Raw genomic sequence first — 13,796 nt, forward strand, 5'->3', positions numbered from 1 at the left:
AGTCAGAGGTGCAGTCTTTCAGATGAGACGTTAAACCGAGGCCCCGTCTGCTCTCTCAGGTGGACGTAAAAGATCCCACGGCACTATTTCGAAGAAGAGCAGGGGGGGGGGGGAGTCCTCCCCGGTGTCCTGGGCAGTATTTATCCCTCAATCAACATCACTAACAAGCAGATTATCTGGTCATTATCACATTGCTGTTTGTGGGAGCTTGCTGTGCGCAAATTGGCTGCTGCTGCTACCTCACTACCTCCACGGTGTCTAAATTGTCAGACTGCTTGTCCGACAGTTCTGGATGAGCAAACATTTTCTCCAATTAAATATTGGGAAGACCGAAGCCATTGTTTTCGGTCCCCACCACAAACTCCGTTTCCTAGCCACTGACTCCATCCCTCTCCCCAGCATCTGTGAGGTTGAACCACACTGTTCATAACCTTGGTGTCATATTTGACCGAAAATGAGCTTCCGACCACATATCCACAGCACAACAAAGACCGTCTTCTTCCACCTCTAACATCGCCCGTCTCTGCCCCTGCCTCAGCTCATCCGCTGCTGAAACCCTCATCCATGCCTTTGTTACCTCTAGACTCGACTATTCCAATGCACTCCTGGCTGGCCTCCCACATTCCACCCTATGTAAATTGAGGTCATCCAAAACGCTGCTGCCTGTGTCCTAACTCGCACCAAGTCCCGTTCGCCCCCGCTCGCTGACCCACATTGGCTCCTGGTTAAGCAGTGCTTCGATTTCAAAATTTTCATCCTGGTTTTCAAATCCCTCCATGGCCTCGCCCCTCCCTATCTCTGTAATCTCTGCCAGCCCCACAACGCCCCCCCCCCCCCCCAATTCTGCCCTGTTGAGCATCCCTGATTATAATCGCTCCACCATTGGTGGCCGTGCCTTCAACTGCCTGGGCCCTAAACTCTGGAATTCCCTCCCTAAACCCCTCCACTCGCTCCCTCGCTTTCCTCCTTTAAGATGCTCCTTAAAACCTACCTCTTTGACCAAGTTTTTCGTCACCTGACCTAGTTTATCCTCATGTGGCTCGGTGTCAAACTTTGTGACTTAAAATACTCCTGTGTGACGCGTTGGGACGTTTTACTACGTTAAAGGGGCTATATAAATACAAGTTGTTGTTGTTGATGATATGGGGCAAAGGCGGGTATATAGAGTTAGGCCGCAGATCAGCCATGATCCTATTGAATGGCGGATCAGGCTCGAGGGGCTCAATGGCCTTCTCCTGTGCCCATGTCCCTCCCTCTTCCAACACTCCCATCGCACCATCCCAGTGACTGAAGCAAGCTCCAGCCCCCCCGGCCACCTTACCTTGATGAAGCACTGATACTCCTCCTTATCTTCACTGAAGATCTCAACGTCCAAGAAGAGCTTCAGCCTGTGGTCGATGGTCTGAAAATCTTCGATGGACAGATTGAACGCCGCTCCTGGAGGAGGCAACAAGTAGCTTTAACCTCAAAACTTGCAGCGACAGAGCAATGCGCGGGGGAGGGGGCGGCAGGGGAAAATCAACCAAGTGAAATTGTGAAGTGGATGGGCGACATTAATTCCGACACATTGCTCACTCTGGTCAAGCGCTCAGATAGTGGACGCAAGTCAAAAAAAAAAATCAGGAGTTAGAAGCACAAAGAAAAGTCAGGTGGAAATTTCACAGTATCCCACCACTTAACTTGCATTTATATAGCGCCTTTAACATAGTAAAACATCCCCAAGGCACTTCACCGAGCCACACAAGGACAAGTGACCAAAAGCTTGGTCAAAGAGGTGGGTTTTAAGGAGTATTTTAAAGGAGAGAGGGGTAGAGAGGCGGAGAGGTTTAGGGAGGGTATTCCAGAGCTCAGGGCCCAGGCAGCTGAAGGCACGGCCACCAATGGTGCGGCGATGGAAACCGGGGATACACAAGAGGGCAGAATTGGACGAGAGTAGAGATCTCGAGAGTTGTAGGGCTGGAGGAGGTTACAGAGATAAGGAGGGGGGTGAAGCCATGGAGGAATTTGAAAACAAGGATGAGAATTTTAAATTCAAGGCGTTGCCGGACCGGGAGCCAATGTAGGTCAGCGAGCACAGGGGGTGATGGGCGAGTGGGACTTGGTGCGAGTTAGGACACGGGGCAGCGAGCACAGGGGGTGATGGGCGAGCGGGACTTGGTGCGAGTTAGGACACGGGGCAGCGAGCACAGGGGGTGATGGGCGAGCGGGACTTGGTGCGAGTTAGGACACGGGGCAGAGTTTTGGAGGTCAAGTTTATGGAGGGTGGGAGATGGGAGGCCGGCCAGGAGAGGCAACAGGCATGGATGAGGGTTCCAGCAATGTCAGGCAATGTTACTGAGGTGGAAATAGGCGGTCTTAGTGATGGCCAGGACATGTTGTCATCCGTGTTTAAAACAGGCAGTAGCTTGTATTGGGCAAAAAGCGATGACCATTAACCATTTGCATGAACGTCAATTGCAAAGTTGCCCGTTACAGCGTCTTAAGTTTTTGTCGAACAGAAACAGTTGTGCTTACTCACTAGTTCAATTCAATTAAATAAACCTGGAATAAAAAAAAAGCTAGTGTCAGTAATGGTGACCATGAAACTCTATCGGATTGTCATTAAAAACCCATCTGGTTCACTAATGTCCTTTAGGGAAGGAAATCTGCCGTCCTTACCCGGTCAGGCCTATATGTGACTCCAGACTCACAGCAATGTGGTTGACCCTTAACCACCCTCTGAAATGGCCCAGCAAGTCACTCAGTTGTAGTCAAGGCGGCGGCTCACCACCACCATCTCGAGGGCAATTAGGGATGGGCAATAAATGCCAGTCTTGCCAGCGACGCCCACATCCCAGGAATGAAATTTTAAAAAAGTTGGCACAGAATTATACCGTTTGTTCCCGTTACATTTCTCTGTTTTTTTTAAAAAAATTGATGATGCTGCTGCAGGTATCTTCAGCACATGCCGTGCAGCGGGAATTCAAAACTGTCTTCTCCCTGGGAGGCGGGTGATCTGATTTACTGCGCATTGGTACGTGGAGGGAGCCAGCGTGCATGCTCGCTCTGGGTTACAGTCCTGTACTCCATGGCTCAATGTATTAGTATACAAACAAATGCATTGCTGTGGTCGGCGAGTTTCTTTTAATGCGCGGTTCCTTTACGTTTCTGCGCATGCGCGGTATCGTAGAAACATAGAAGATAGGAGCAGGAGTCGGCCATTCGGCCCCTCGAGCCTGCTCCGCCATTTAATGAGATCATGGCTGATCATCCAAATTCAGTACCCTGTCCCTGCTTTCTCCCCATATCCCTTTAGCCTCAAGAAATATATCTAACTCCTTCTTGAATATATTTAATGAATTGGCCTCAACTGCCTTGTGTGGTAGAGAATTCCACAGGTTCACCACTCTCTGGGTGAAGAAATTCCTCCTCATCTCTGTCCTAAATGGCTTACCCCTTATCCTTAGACTGCGACCCCTGGTTCTGGACTCCCCCGCCCCGTATCTACAGCGTAAAAGCCGGTGAGCGGCCTGCCCGGGACCTTGCCGACTGCGCGGCCCCGCAGCTTAGAGGGAACATTGGATACAATATAAATAGAAAATGCTGAAAACACGCAGGTCAGGCAGCGTCTGTAGAGAGAGAGAGGGGTCATCGACCTGAAACGTTAACTCAGTTTCTCTCTCCACGGATGCTGCCTGACCTGCTGAGGATTTCCAGCATTTTCTGTTTATATTTCAGATTTCCAGCATCCGCAGTATTTTGCTTGTGTGTTAGTATCCAAAACCTACTGTGCCCACTGGGCAGTTTCCCCAATAAAGGAATAGCACTGAAACAAACAATTTTTAATTTTATTAACACTACGGTGTTATACTGGCCATCATGTATGGTATCACATTGTCATGAACAAGTTATCAGGGAAGGACACCAAAGCACAGTGCCAGTAGATTCGAGGGACAATTAAGGCATTTTTGCGGAGAGAAGTGACTGAGGGATATGGCAAGAACAACATGAAATAAGAAATAGGCCGCTCCCCCCCTCAAGCCTGCTCCGCCATTCAATAAGATCATGGCTGATCTTCTACCTCAACTCTGCTTTCCTGCACTATCCCCATATCGCTCGATTCCCCTAGAGTCCAAAAATCTATCGATCTCTGTCTTGAATATACTCAACGACTCAGCCTCCACAGCCCTCCGGGGTAGAGAATTCCAAAGATTTACAACCCTGAGTGAAGGAATTTCTCCTCATCTCAGTCCGGAATGGCCGACCCCTTATCCCGAGACTATGCCCCCTAGTTCTAGACGCTCCTGCCAGGGGAAAACAGCCTCTCGGCACCAAGCCCCTTAAGAGTTTTGTACATGTCAATGAGATCACCTCCCATTCTTCTAAACTCTAGAGAATATAGACCTAGTCTCCTCAATCTCTCCTCATAGGGCAATCCCCCCATCCCAGGAATCAGTATAGTGAACCTTCGTTGCACTCCCACATTACAACAGTGACTACACTCCAAAAGTACTTCATTGGCTGTAAAGCGCTTTGGGACGCCCGGTGGTCGTGAAAGGCGCTACATAAATGTAAGTCTTTCTTTCTCCCTCGAAGGCAAGTATATCCTTCCTTGGGTAAGAAGGCAGGTAGATGAAATGACTTGCATTTATTTAGCAGCTTCTTTCCAAGCACTTTGCATACAATGAATTACTTTGAAATACTGGTGACTTATGCAGGAAAGCAATTTTGCACATCGCGAGGTTCCACAAATTAATGGTCAATCCATCAGTTTTTCTGGTTGAGGAAGGAACCATCTGGTTCACTAATGTCCTTTAGGGATGGAAATCTGCCGTCCTTACCCGGTCTGGCCTAGATGTGACTCCAGACCCACAGCAATGTGGTTGACTCTTAACTGCCCTCTGAAATGGCCCAGCAAGAGCAATTACACTCGCTGGAGTTTAGAAGAATGAGAGGGGATCTCATTGAAACTTATAAAATTCTAACAGGACTAGACAGACTAGATGCAGGAAGGATGTTCCCGATGGTCGGGGAGTCCAGAACCAGGGGTCAGAGTCTAAGGATAAGGGGTAAGCCATTTAGGACTGAGATGAGGAGGAATTTCTTCACCCAGAGAGTGGTGAACCTGTGGAATTCTCTACCACAGAGGGCAGTTGAGGTCAATTCATTAAATATATTCAAGAAGGAGTTGGATATATTTCTTAAGGCTAAAGGGATCAAGGGATATGGGGAGAAGGCAGGGACAGGGTACTGAATTTGGATGATCAGCCATGATCTCATTGAATGGTGGAGCAGGCTCAAGGGGCTGAATGGCCTACTCCTGCTCCTATCTTCTATGTTAATTAGGGATGGGCAAATAAACGCTGGCCTTGCCAGCGACGTCCACATCCCATAAACGAATAATTTAAAAAAATATTGGCCAAGATGCCAGGGAGAAGTCCCATGTTCTTCTTCCAATGACGGCCGTGGGATCATTGAAGATCCAGCAGAACTACTGTGGGACGGGGCGATGGCTTCGGTTTAATTACTCGCTCAGAGGCAGGGCTGAGATGCATCAACGAGGGATTGATTTGTTGCGGTCAATCAAGGGATGGTGCGGGAAGGTGGAGTTGAGGTAGAAGATCAGCCGCGATCTTATTGCAGGGTGGAGCAGGCTTGAGGGCCGAATGGCCGCCTCCTGCTCCCACTATGTTCTCAATCACCGCGGACTCGCTCGCAGGAATCTCGTGCAATGCCACTAACCTTTGCTGGGTCCGGAGGTATCGTCCCCGCATTCAGAGTGCGGCGAGCTCGGCATCAGAGTGGATCCCACAGGTGTGCCGTAGCGGTAGCTCCAGGTCAGGCTGCCGCTGTGTGAGGCGGTGCTGCCCCTCTGGTTGAATCCGCTGCCGTACAAGCCGGGACTGGAGCCGGAGCCGGCCCTGGCCACCTTGGGCGCGGAGACGTCCAGCGACCCCAGGCGGGAGTCCGCGTCCCCCGACGAGCTGTCCGACGCCCGGCTCCCGTCCCTTGCAGCGCTGCCGCCGCCGCTGCTGCAGCTCTGGTCGCACTCAAAGTAGAAACTGGCAGTCTTGCCGGTGGCGAAGGAGCAGCTCTCGGGGTCCGCGCTCAACGTGCCAGCAGCCCCATCGCCCGACGCTCCAGGCCCAGCTTCCAAACTCACTCCGCTCGGGGATTCGATGCTCTGCGGAATGGAAACAAAACCATCGGTAGATTACAAAGTATTTACAGCACAGAAACAGGCCATTCGGTTCAACTGGTCCGTGCCGGTGTTTATGCTCCACACCAGCCTCCTCCCACCCCTCTTCATCTCACCCCATCACCATATCCTTCTATTCCTTCCTCCCTCATGTGTTTATCGAGCTTCCCCCTAAATGCATCCATACTATTCGCCTCAACCACTCCCTGTGGTAGCGAGTTCCACATTCTCACCACTCTCTGGGTCAAGAAGTTTCTCCTGAATTCCCTATTGGATTTATTAGGGACTATCTTATATTGATGGTCCCAGAGTTCTGGTCTCCCCACAAGTGGAAACATCTTCTCTACATCTACCCTATCAAAACCCCTTCATAATCTTAGACCTCGATCAGGACACACCTCAGCCTTCTCTTTTCGAAAGAAAAGAGCCCCAGCCTGTTCAATTATTCCTGATACGTATAACCTTCGGTTCTGGTATTATTCTAGTAAATCATTTTTGCACCTTCCGCAGTGCCTCTATATACCATTTGTAATAAGACCACCAGAACGGTGCACAGTAACTCCAAGTGTGCTTTAACCAAGGTTCTTTTACATTAGATTTGAGCTCATCCAAAACTCGGTGCGAGTTCCGACACCGGCACCGCGTCCCGTTCACCCATCACCCTCGGTGCTCACTGACCTACCGCGTCCCGTTCACCCATCACCCTCGGTGCTCACTGACCTACCGCGTCCCGTTCACCCATCACCCTCGGTGCGCACTGCCCCGTGTCCTAACTCGCACTGAGTCCCGTTCACCCATCACCCTCGGTGCGAGTTACGACACAGGCACCGCGTCCCGTTCACCCATCACCCTCGGTGCTCACTCCCCGTGTCCTAACTCACACCAAGTCCCGTTCACCCATCACCCCTGTGCTCGCTGACCTACCACGTCCCGTTCACCCATCACCCTCGGTGCTCGCTGACCTACCACGTCCCGCTCACCCATCACCCTCGGTGCTCGCTGACCTACCACGTCCCGCTCACCCATCACCCTCGGTGCTCGCTGTCCCGTGTCCTAACTCGCACCGCGTCCCGTTCACCCATCACCCTCGGTGCTCACTGCCCCGTGTCCTAACTCGCACCAAGTCCCACTCACCCATCACCCCTGTGCTCACTGCCCCGTGTCCTAACTCACACCAAGTCCCGTTCACCCATCACCCCTGTGCTCACTGCCCCGTGTCCTAACTCGCACCAAGTCCCGTTCACCCATCACCCTCGGTGCTCGCTGCCCAGTGTCCTAACTCGCACCCAGTCCCGTTCACCCATCACCCTCTGTGCTCACTGCCCCGTGTCCTAACTCTCACCCAGTCCCGTTCACCCATCACCCCCTGTGCTCACTGCCCGTGTCCTAACTTGCACCGAGTCCCGTTCATCCATCACCCTCGGTGCTCGCTACCCCGTGTCCGAACTCGCACCGAGTCCCGTTCACCCATCACCCTCGGTGCTCGCTGCCCCGTGTCTTAACTCACACCCAGTCCCGTTCACCCATCACCCTCGGTGCTCGCTGCCCCGTGTCCTAACTCACACCCAGTCCCGTTCACCCATCACCCTCGGTGCTCGCTGCCCCGTGTCCTAACTCTCACCCAGTCCCGTTCACCCATCACCCTCGGTGCTCGCTGCCCCGTGTCCTAACTCGCACCCAGTCCCGTTCACCCATCACCCTCTGTGCTCACTGCCCCGTGTCCTAACTTGCACCGAGTCCCGTTCACCCATCACCCTCTGTGCTCGCTGCCCCGTGTCCTAACTCGCACCCAGTCCCGTTCACCCATCACCCTCGGTGCTCGCTGACCAACCGCGTCCCGTTCACCCATCACCCTCGGTGCTCACGGTCCCGTGTCCTAACTCGCACCCAGTCCCGCTCACCCATCACCCCTGTGCTCGCTGCCCCGTGTCCTAACTCACACCCAGTCCCGTTCACCCATCACCCCTGTGCTCACTGCCCCGTGTCCTAACTCGCACACGTCCCGTTCACCCATCACCCCCTGTGCTCACTGCCCCGTGTCCTAACTCGCACCGAGTCCTGCTCACCCATCACCCCTGTGCTCACTGCCCCATGTCCTAACTGGCACCCAGTCCCGTTCACCCATCACCCTCGGTGCTCGCTGCCCCGTGTCCTAACTCACACCCAGTCCCGTTCACCCATCACCCTCGGTGCTCACTGCCCCGTGTCCTAACTCGCACCGAGTCCCGTTCACCCATCACCCCTGTGCTCACTGCCCCGTGTCCTAACTCACACCCAGTCCCGTTCACCCATCACCCTCTGTGCTCACTGCCCCGTGTCCTAACTCGCACTGAGTCCCGTTCACCCATCACCCTCGGTGCTCGCTGACCTACCGCGTCCCGTTCACCCATCACCCTCGGTGCTCGCTGTCCCGTGTCCTAACTCGCACCCAGTCCCACTCACCCATCACCCTTGGTGCTCACTGCCCCGTGTCCTAAATCGCACCCAGTCCCGCTCACCCATCACCCTTGGTGCGAGTTACGACACAGGCAGCCAAGTCCCGTTCACCCATCACCCTCGGTGCGAGTTACGTCACAGGCAGCCAAGTCCCGTTCACCCATCACCCTCGGTGCGAGTTACGACACAGGCACCGCGTCCCGTTCACCCATCACCCTCGGTGCTCACTGCCCCGTGTCCTAACTCACACCCAGTCCCGTTCACCCATCACCCCTGTGCTCACTGCCCCGTGTCCTAACTCACACCCCGTCCCGTTCACCCATCACCCCTGTGCTCACTGCCCCGCGTCCTAACTCACACCCAGTCCCGTCCACCCATCACCCTCGGTGCTCGCTGCCCCGTGTCCTAACTCGCACCCAGTCCAGGTCACCCATCACCCTCGGTGCTCGCTGCCCCGTGTCCTAACTCGCACCCAGTCCCGTTCACCCATCACCCTCGGTGCTCGCTGACCTACCGCGTCCCGTTCACCCATCACCCTCGGTGCTCGCTGTCCCGTGTCCTAACTCGCACCCAGTCCCGCTCACCCATCACCCTCGGTGCTCACTGCCCCGTGTCCTAACTCGCACCCAGTCCCGCTCACCCATCACCCTCGGTGCTCACTGCCCCGTGTCCTAACTCGCACCACGTCCCGTTCACCCATCACCCCTGTGCTCACTGCCCCGTGTCCTAACTCGCACCCAGTCCCGTTCACCCATCACCCTCGGTGCTCACTGCCCCGTGTCCTAACTGGCACCCAGTCCCGTTCACCCATCACCCTCGGTGCTCGCTGCCCCGTGTCCTAACTCGCACCGAGTCCCGTTCACCCATCACCCTCTGTGCTCACTGCCCCGTGTCCTAACTCGCACCCAGTCCCGTTCACCCATCACCCTCGGTGCTCGCTGACCTACCGCGTCCTGTTCACCCATCACCCTCGGTGCTCGCTGCCCCGTGTCCTAACTCACACCCAGTCCCGTTCACCCATCACCCTCGGTGCGAGTTACGACACAGGCACCACGTCCCGTTTAGCCATCACCCTCGGCGCTCACTGCCCCGTGTCCTAACTCACACCCAGTCCCGTTCACCCATCACCCTCGGTGCGAGTTACGACACAGGCAGCCAAGTCCCGTTCACCCATCACCCTCGGTGCTCACTGAATAAACCACGTCCCTTTCCCCCCATCACCCTTGGTGCTCACTGCCCCGTGTCCTAACTCACACCAAGTCCCGTTCACCCATCACCCTCGGTGCTCGCTGCCCCGTGTCCTAACTCACACCCAGTCCCGTTCACCCATCACCCTCGGTGCGAGTTACGACACAGGCACCACGTCCCGTTCACCCATCACCCTCGGTGCTCACTGCCCCGTGTCCTAACTCGCACCCAGTCCCGTTCACCCATCACCCTCGGTGCGAGTTACGACACATGCTGCCAAGTCCCGTTCACCCATCACCCTCGGTGCTCACTGCCCCGTGTCCTAACTCACACCACGTCCCGTTCACCCATCACCCTCGGTGCGAGTTACGACACAGGCAGCCACGTCCCGTTCACCCATCACCCTCGGTGCGAGTTACGACACAGGCAGCCACGTCCCGTTCACCCGTCACCCTCGGTGCGAGTTACGACACAGGCAGCACCTGTCCCGTTCACCCATCACCCTCGGTGCTCACTGACCCGTGTCCTAACTCACACCCAGTCCCGTTCACCCATCACCCTCGGTGCGAGTTACGACACAGGCAGCCACGTCCCGTTCACCCATCACCCTCGGTGCGAGTTACGACACAGGCAGCACCTGTCCCGTTCACCCATCACCCTCGGTGCTCACTGACCCGTGTCCTAACTCACACCCAGTCCCGTTCACCCATCACCCTCGGTGCGAGTTACGACACAGGCAGCCAAGTCCCGTTCACCCATCACCCTCTGTGCTCGCTGACCTACATTGGCAACGCCGCAATCTTGAAATTCTCAACTTTGTTTTCAAATCCCTCCATGGCCTCGCCTCCCTATCTCCAATCTCCTCCAGCCCCACATACCACCCCCTTCTCTCCTGAATGGCCTTGCTCTGATTTTAAGGTTATGTCCCCTTGTCCTAGACATGCACCCACCCCCCCCCCCCCCCCCCCACAACCAGTGGAAAAAGGTTCTATCTACCCTATCAATTCATTTCAAACTCCTAAAAACCTCAATCTGATCACCCCTTGACCTTCTTTATTCCAGTGAATACACGTCTAGTTTATGCAAACTCCGCACATAATCTAACCCTTGGAGCCAGGGTAACATTCTGGCGAATCTGAACCCGGCCTATCTGCGCACAGCAGGATAACTCGCAGTCCTCCAATCCTCCTCCCCCCCCTCCCCCCCCTCCCCCCAACTCCGAGTCGCGACGGTGGAATTCAGTGCGACTCACCTTCAAGCTCCCAGCGGGGTCGCCATCCGCGAAGGCGATCTTCAAGATGTCCGCTTTGAGGGTCTCGTCCGCAGGGTGGACGGGCGTGCTGGTGCGCGTCTCCATCTTTGTCGGCAGCATGATGACGAGGTCGCTCGCGCACTTGGGGCAAGCGGGAGAGGCCTTCACGGGTTCCTCGACTGCAGGGGGGAAAAAAACCAACACCACACAGATCAGGTCATGGAGGGTCAGTCAGGTTTGATCGAGTTGCTGCAGCACTGTCAGCGGGAAGAGTGCATCTCTCCGCCATATTATAAAGCGATCAACACATTTACAAAGACAGACTGTTTACAACAACAACAACGTGTTTATATAGCACCCTTAACGTAGTAAAACATCCCAAGAGGCTTCACTGGAGCGTTACCAAACAAGGTTTGACACTGAACAACATAAGGAGATATTAGGACAGGTGACCAAAAGCTTGGTCAAAGCGGTAGGTTTTAAGAAGCGACTTAAAGGAGGAGAGAGAGGCGGAGTGGTTTAGGAAGGGAATTCCAGAGTTCCAGAATGAACACAGTATACTAAATTGCAAGTACAAGTAAATCGCTGTTTCCCCTGGAAGGAGCGTTTGGAGCCCTGGACAGTGGGAAGGGAGGAGGTAAAAGGGCAGGTGTTGCATCTCCTGCGCTTGCACGAGAAGGTGACGTGGGGAGGGGAGGGGCTGTTGGGAGTGAACCAGGGTGTTGTGTAGGGAGTGGTCCCTTCAGAATGCTGAAGGGCAGGGGGGTGGGAAAGTGGAAGATGTGTTTGGTGGTGGGATCACGCTGGAGGTGGCGGAAATGGCAGAGGATGATCCGTTGAATGTGGAGGCTGGTGGGGTGAAAGGTGAAGACAAGGGGAACCCTATCGTGGTTCTGAAAGGGAGGGGAAGGGGTGAGAGCAGAAGTGTGGGAGATAGAATAGACACGGTCGAGGGCCGTGTCAACCACGGTGGAGGGGAAGCCTTGGTTGAGGGAAAAGGAAGACATGTCGGAAGCACTAGTATGGAAGGTGGCATCGTCAGAACAGACACGGCGAAGACGGAGAAACTGGGAGAATGGAATAGAGTCCTTACAGGGAGCTGGGTGGGAGAAAGTGTAGTCCAGGTAGCTGTGGGAGTCAGTGGATGTTTGTCGATAGCCTATCCCCAGAAATGGAGACAGAGAAGTCGAGGAAGGGAAGGGAAGAGTCAGAGATGGACCATGTGAAGGTGAGGGAAGGGTGGAAATTGGAGGCAAAGTGAATGAAATTGTCTAGTTCGGGGCGAGAGCAGGAAACGGCACCAATACAGTCATCAATGTACCGGAAAAAGAGGTGAGGGAGGGGACCCGAGCAGGACTGGAACAGAGTGATCCACATATCCCACGAACAGGCAGGCATAGCGAGGGCCCATGTGGGTTCCCATAGCAACACCTTTAATTTGGAGGAAGTGAGTGGAGTCAAAGGAGAAGTTGTTCAATGTGAGAACAAGTTCAGCCAGGCGGAGGAGGGTGGTGGTGGATGGGGACTGGTCGGGCCTCTGTTCAAGGAAGAAGCGGAGCGCCCTCAGGCTGTCCTGGTGGGGGATGGAGGTGTAGAGGGATTGTACGTCCATGGTGAAAAGGAGACGGTTGGGGCCAGGAAACTGGAAACTGTTAAAGTGGCGGAGGGGGTCGGAAGAGTCGCGAATGTAGGTGGGAAGAGACTGGGTAAGGGGAGAAAAAAGAGTCGAGATAGGAAGAGATAAGTTCCGTGGGGCAAGAACAGGCTGAAATGATGGGTCTACCAGGGCAGTCCTGTTTGCGGATCTTGGGAAGGAGGTAGAAGCGGGCTGTGCGGGGTTGGGGAACTATGAGGTTGGTGGCCGCGGGGGGGGAAGATCTCCAGAGATGAGGTCAGTGACAGTCTTGAAAACAGTGGCTTGATGTTCGGTAGTGGGGTCATGGTCCAGGTGGAGGTAGGAGGTGGTGTCGGAGAGTTGGCGTTCAGCTTCCGCTAGGTAGAGGTCAGTTCGCCAAACAACAACTGCACCACCCTTGTCAGCAGGTTTAATGACAATGTTAGGGTTGGATCGGAGAGAATGGAGTGCTGCAAGTTCAGAGGGAGGTAGGTTGGAGTGAGTGAGGGGAGCAGAGATAGCCAATGTCACCCCGGCAATTCGCAATGAAAAGATCGAGAGAGGGAGGGGTCCAGGTAGAACGGGAGTTCTGGTATCCTGCCCAAAACTCCTCCCGTAACCAACACCACCAAACACAGATTTAACTGATCATTGCTGTTTTGGGGATTTTGCTGTGTGCAAATTGGCTGTCCCGTTGAGCTATGAAACACTGATTGCTCTTCACTTATGAAGCACTGAGATATGATAAGTGACCAGTCGTTTCTAATAGCATTAGCAGGCAGTGTGCTACCCCCACCTGGTGGCAGTACACAGTACTGCAACTGTGCAATCTCCATTCCCGTTCCGCAGGCAGAGAGGAGGGAGAGAGAGAAGGAGAGAGAGAGAGAGAGAGAAGGAGAGAGAGGAGAGAGAGAGAGAAGGAGAGAGAGAGAGAAGGAGAGAGAGAGAGAGAAGGGGCTAAATATGTAACAACATGTCACAACCTGAGGACTGTTTAAAAGTAAGACTGTTTAAAATTAATATTGAACGTACCAAATGAAGTAGAAAGACTGTTTAAAATTAATATTGTTTAAAAGTAATATTGTATATACCCAACAAATGTCAAATCGATTGACACCTACAGAATG

General features: G+C 54.0%; 1 protein-coding gene across 1 annotated transcript in view; it reads right to left on the minus strand.

The window, feature by feature from the left end:
- stk11ip (serine/threonine kinase 11 interacting protein) overlaps positions 1 to 13,796 on the minus strand; it is a 141,062-nt gene that overhangs the window by 63,314 nt on the left and 63,952 nt on the right. Inside the window, exons 16-18 of the mRNA XM_085984238.1 lie at positions 11,055 to 11,233; positions 5,722 to 6,163; positions 1,322 to 1,437 (exon numbers count right to left, since the gene is read on the minus strand). Of these exons, the coding sequence (XP_085840364.1) occupies positions 1,322 to 1,437; positions 5,722 to 6,163; positions 11,055 to 11,233 (737 nt within the window). The remainder of the gene's footprint in view (positions 1 to 1,321; positions 1,438 to 5,721; positions 6,164 to 11,054; positions 11,234 to 13,796) is intronic.

Source organism: Somniosus microcephalus, chromosome 4, assembly GCF_052327205.1.
Source record: "Somniosus microcephalus isolate GS21.2 chromosome 4, FLI_Smic_1.0, whole genome shotgun sequence".
NCBI lineage: Eukaryota > Metazoa > Chordata > Chondrichthyes > Squaliformes > Somniosidae > Somniosus > Somniosus microcephalus.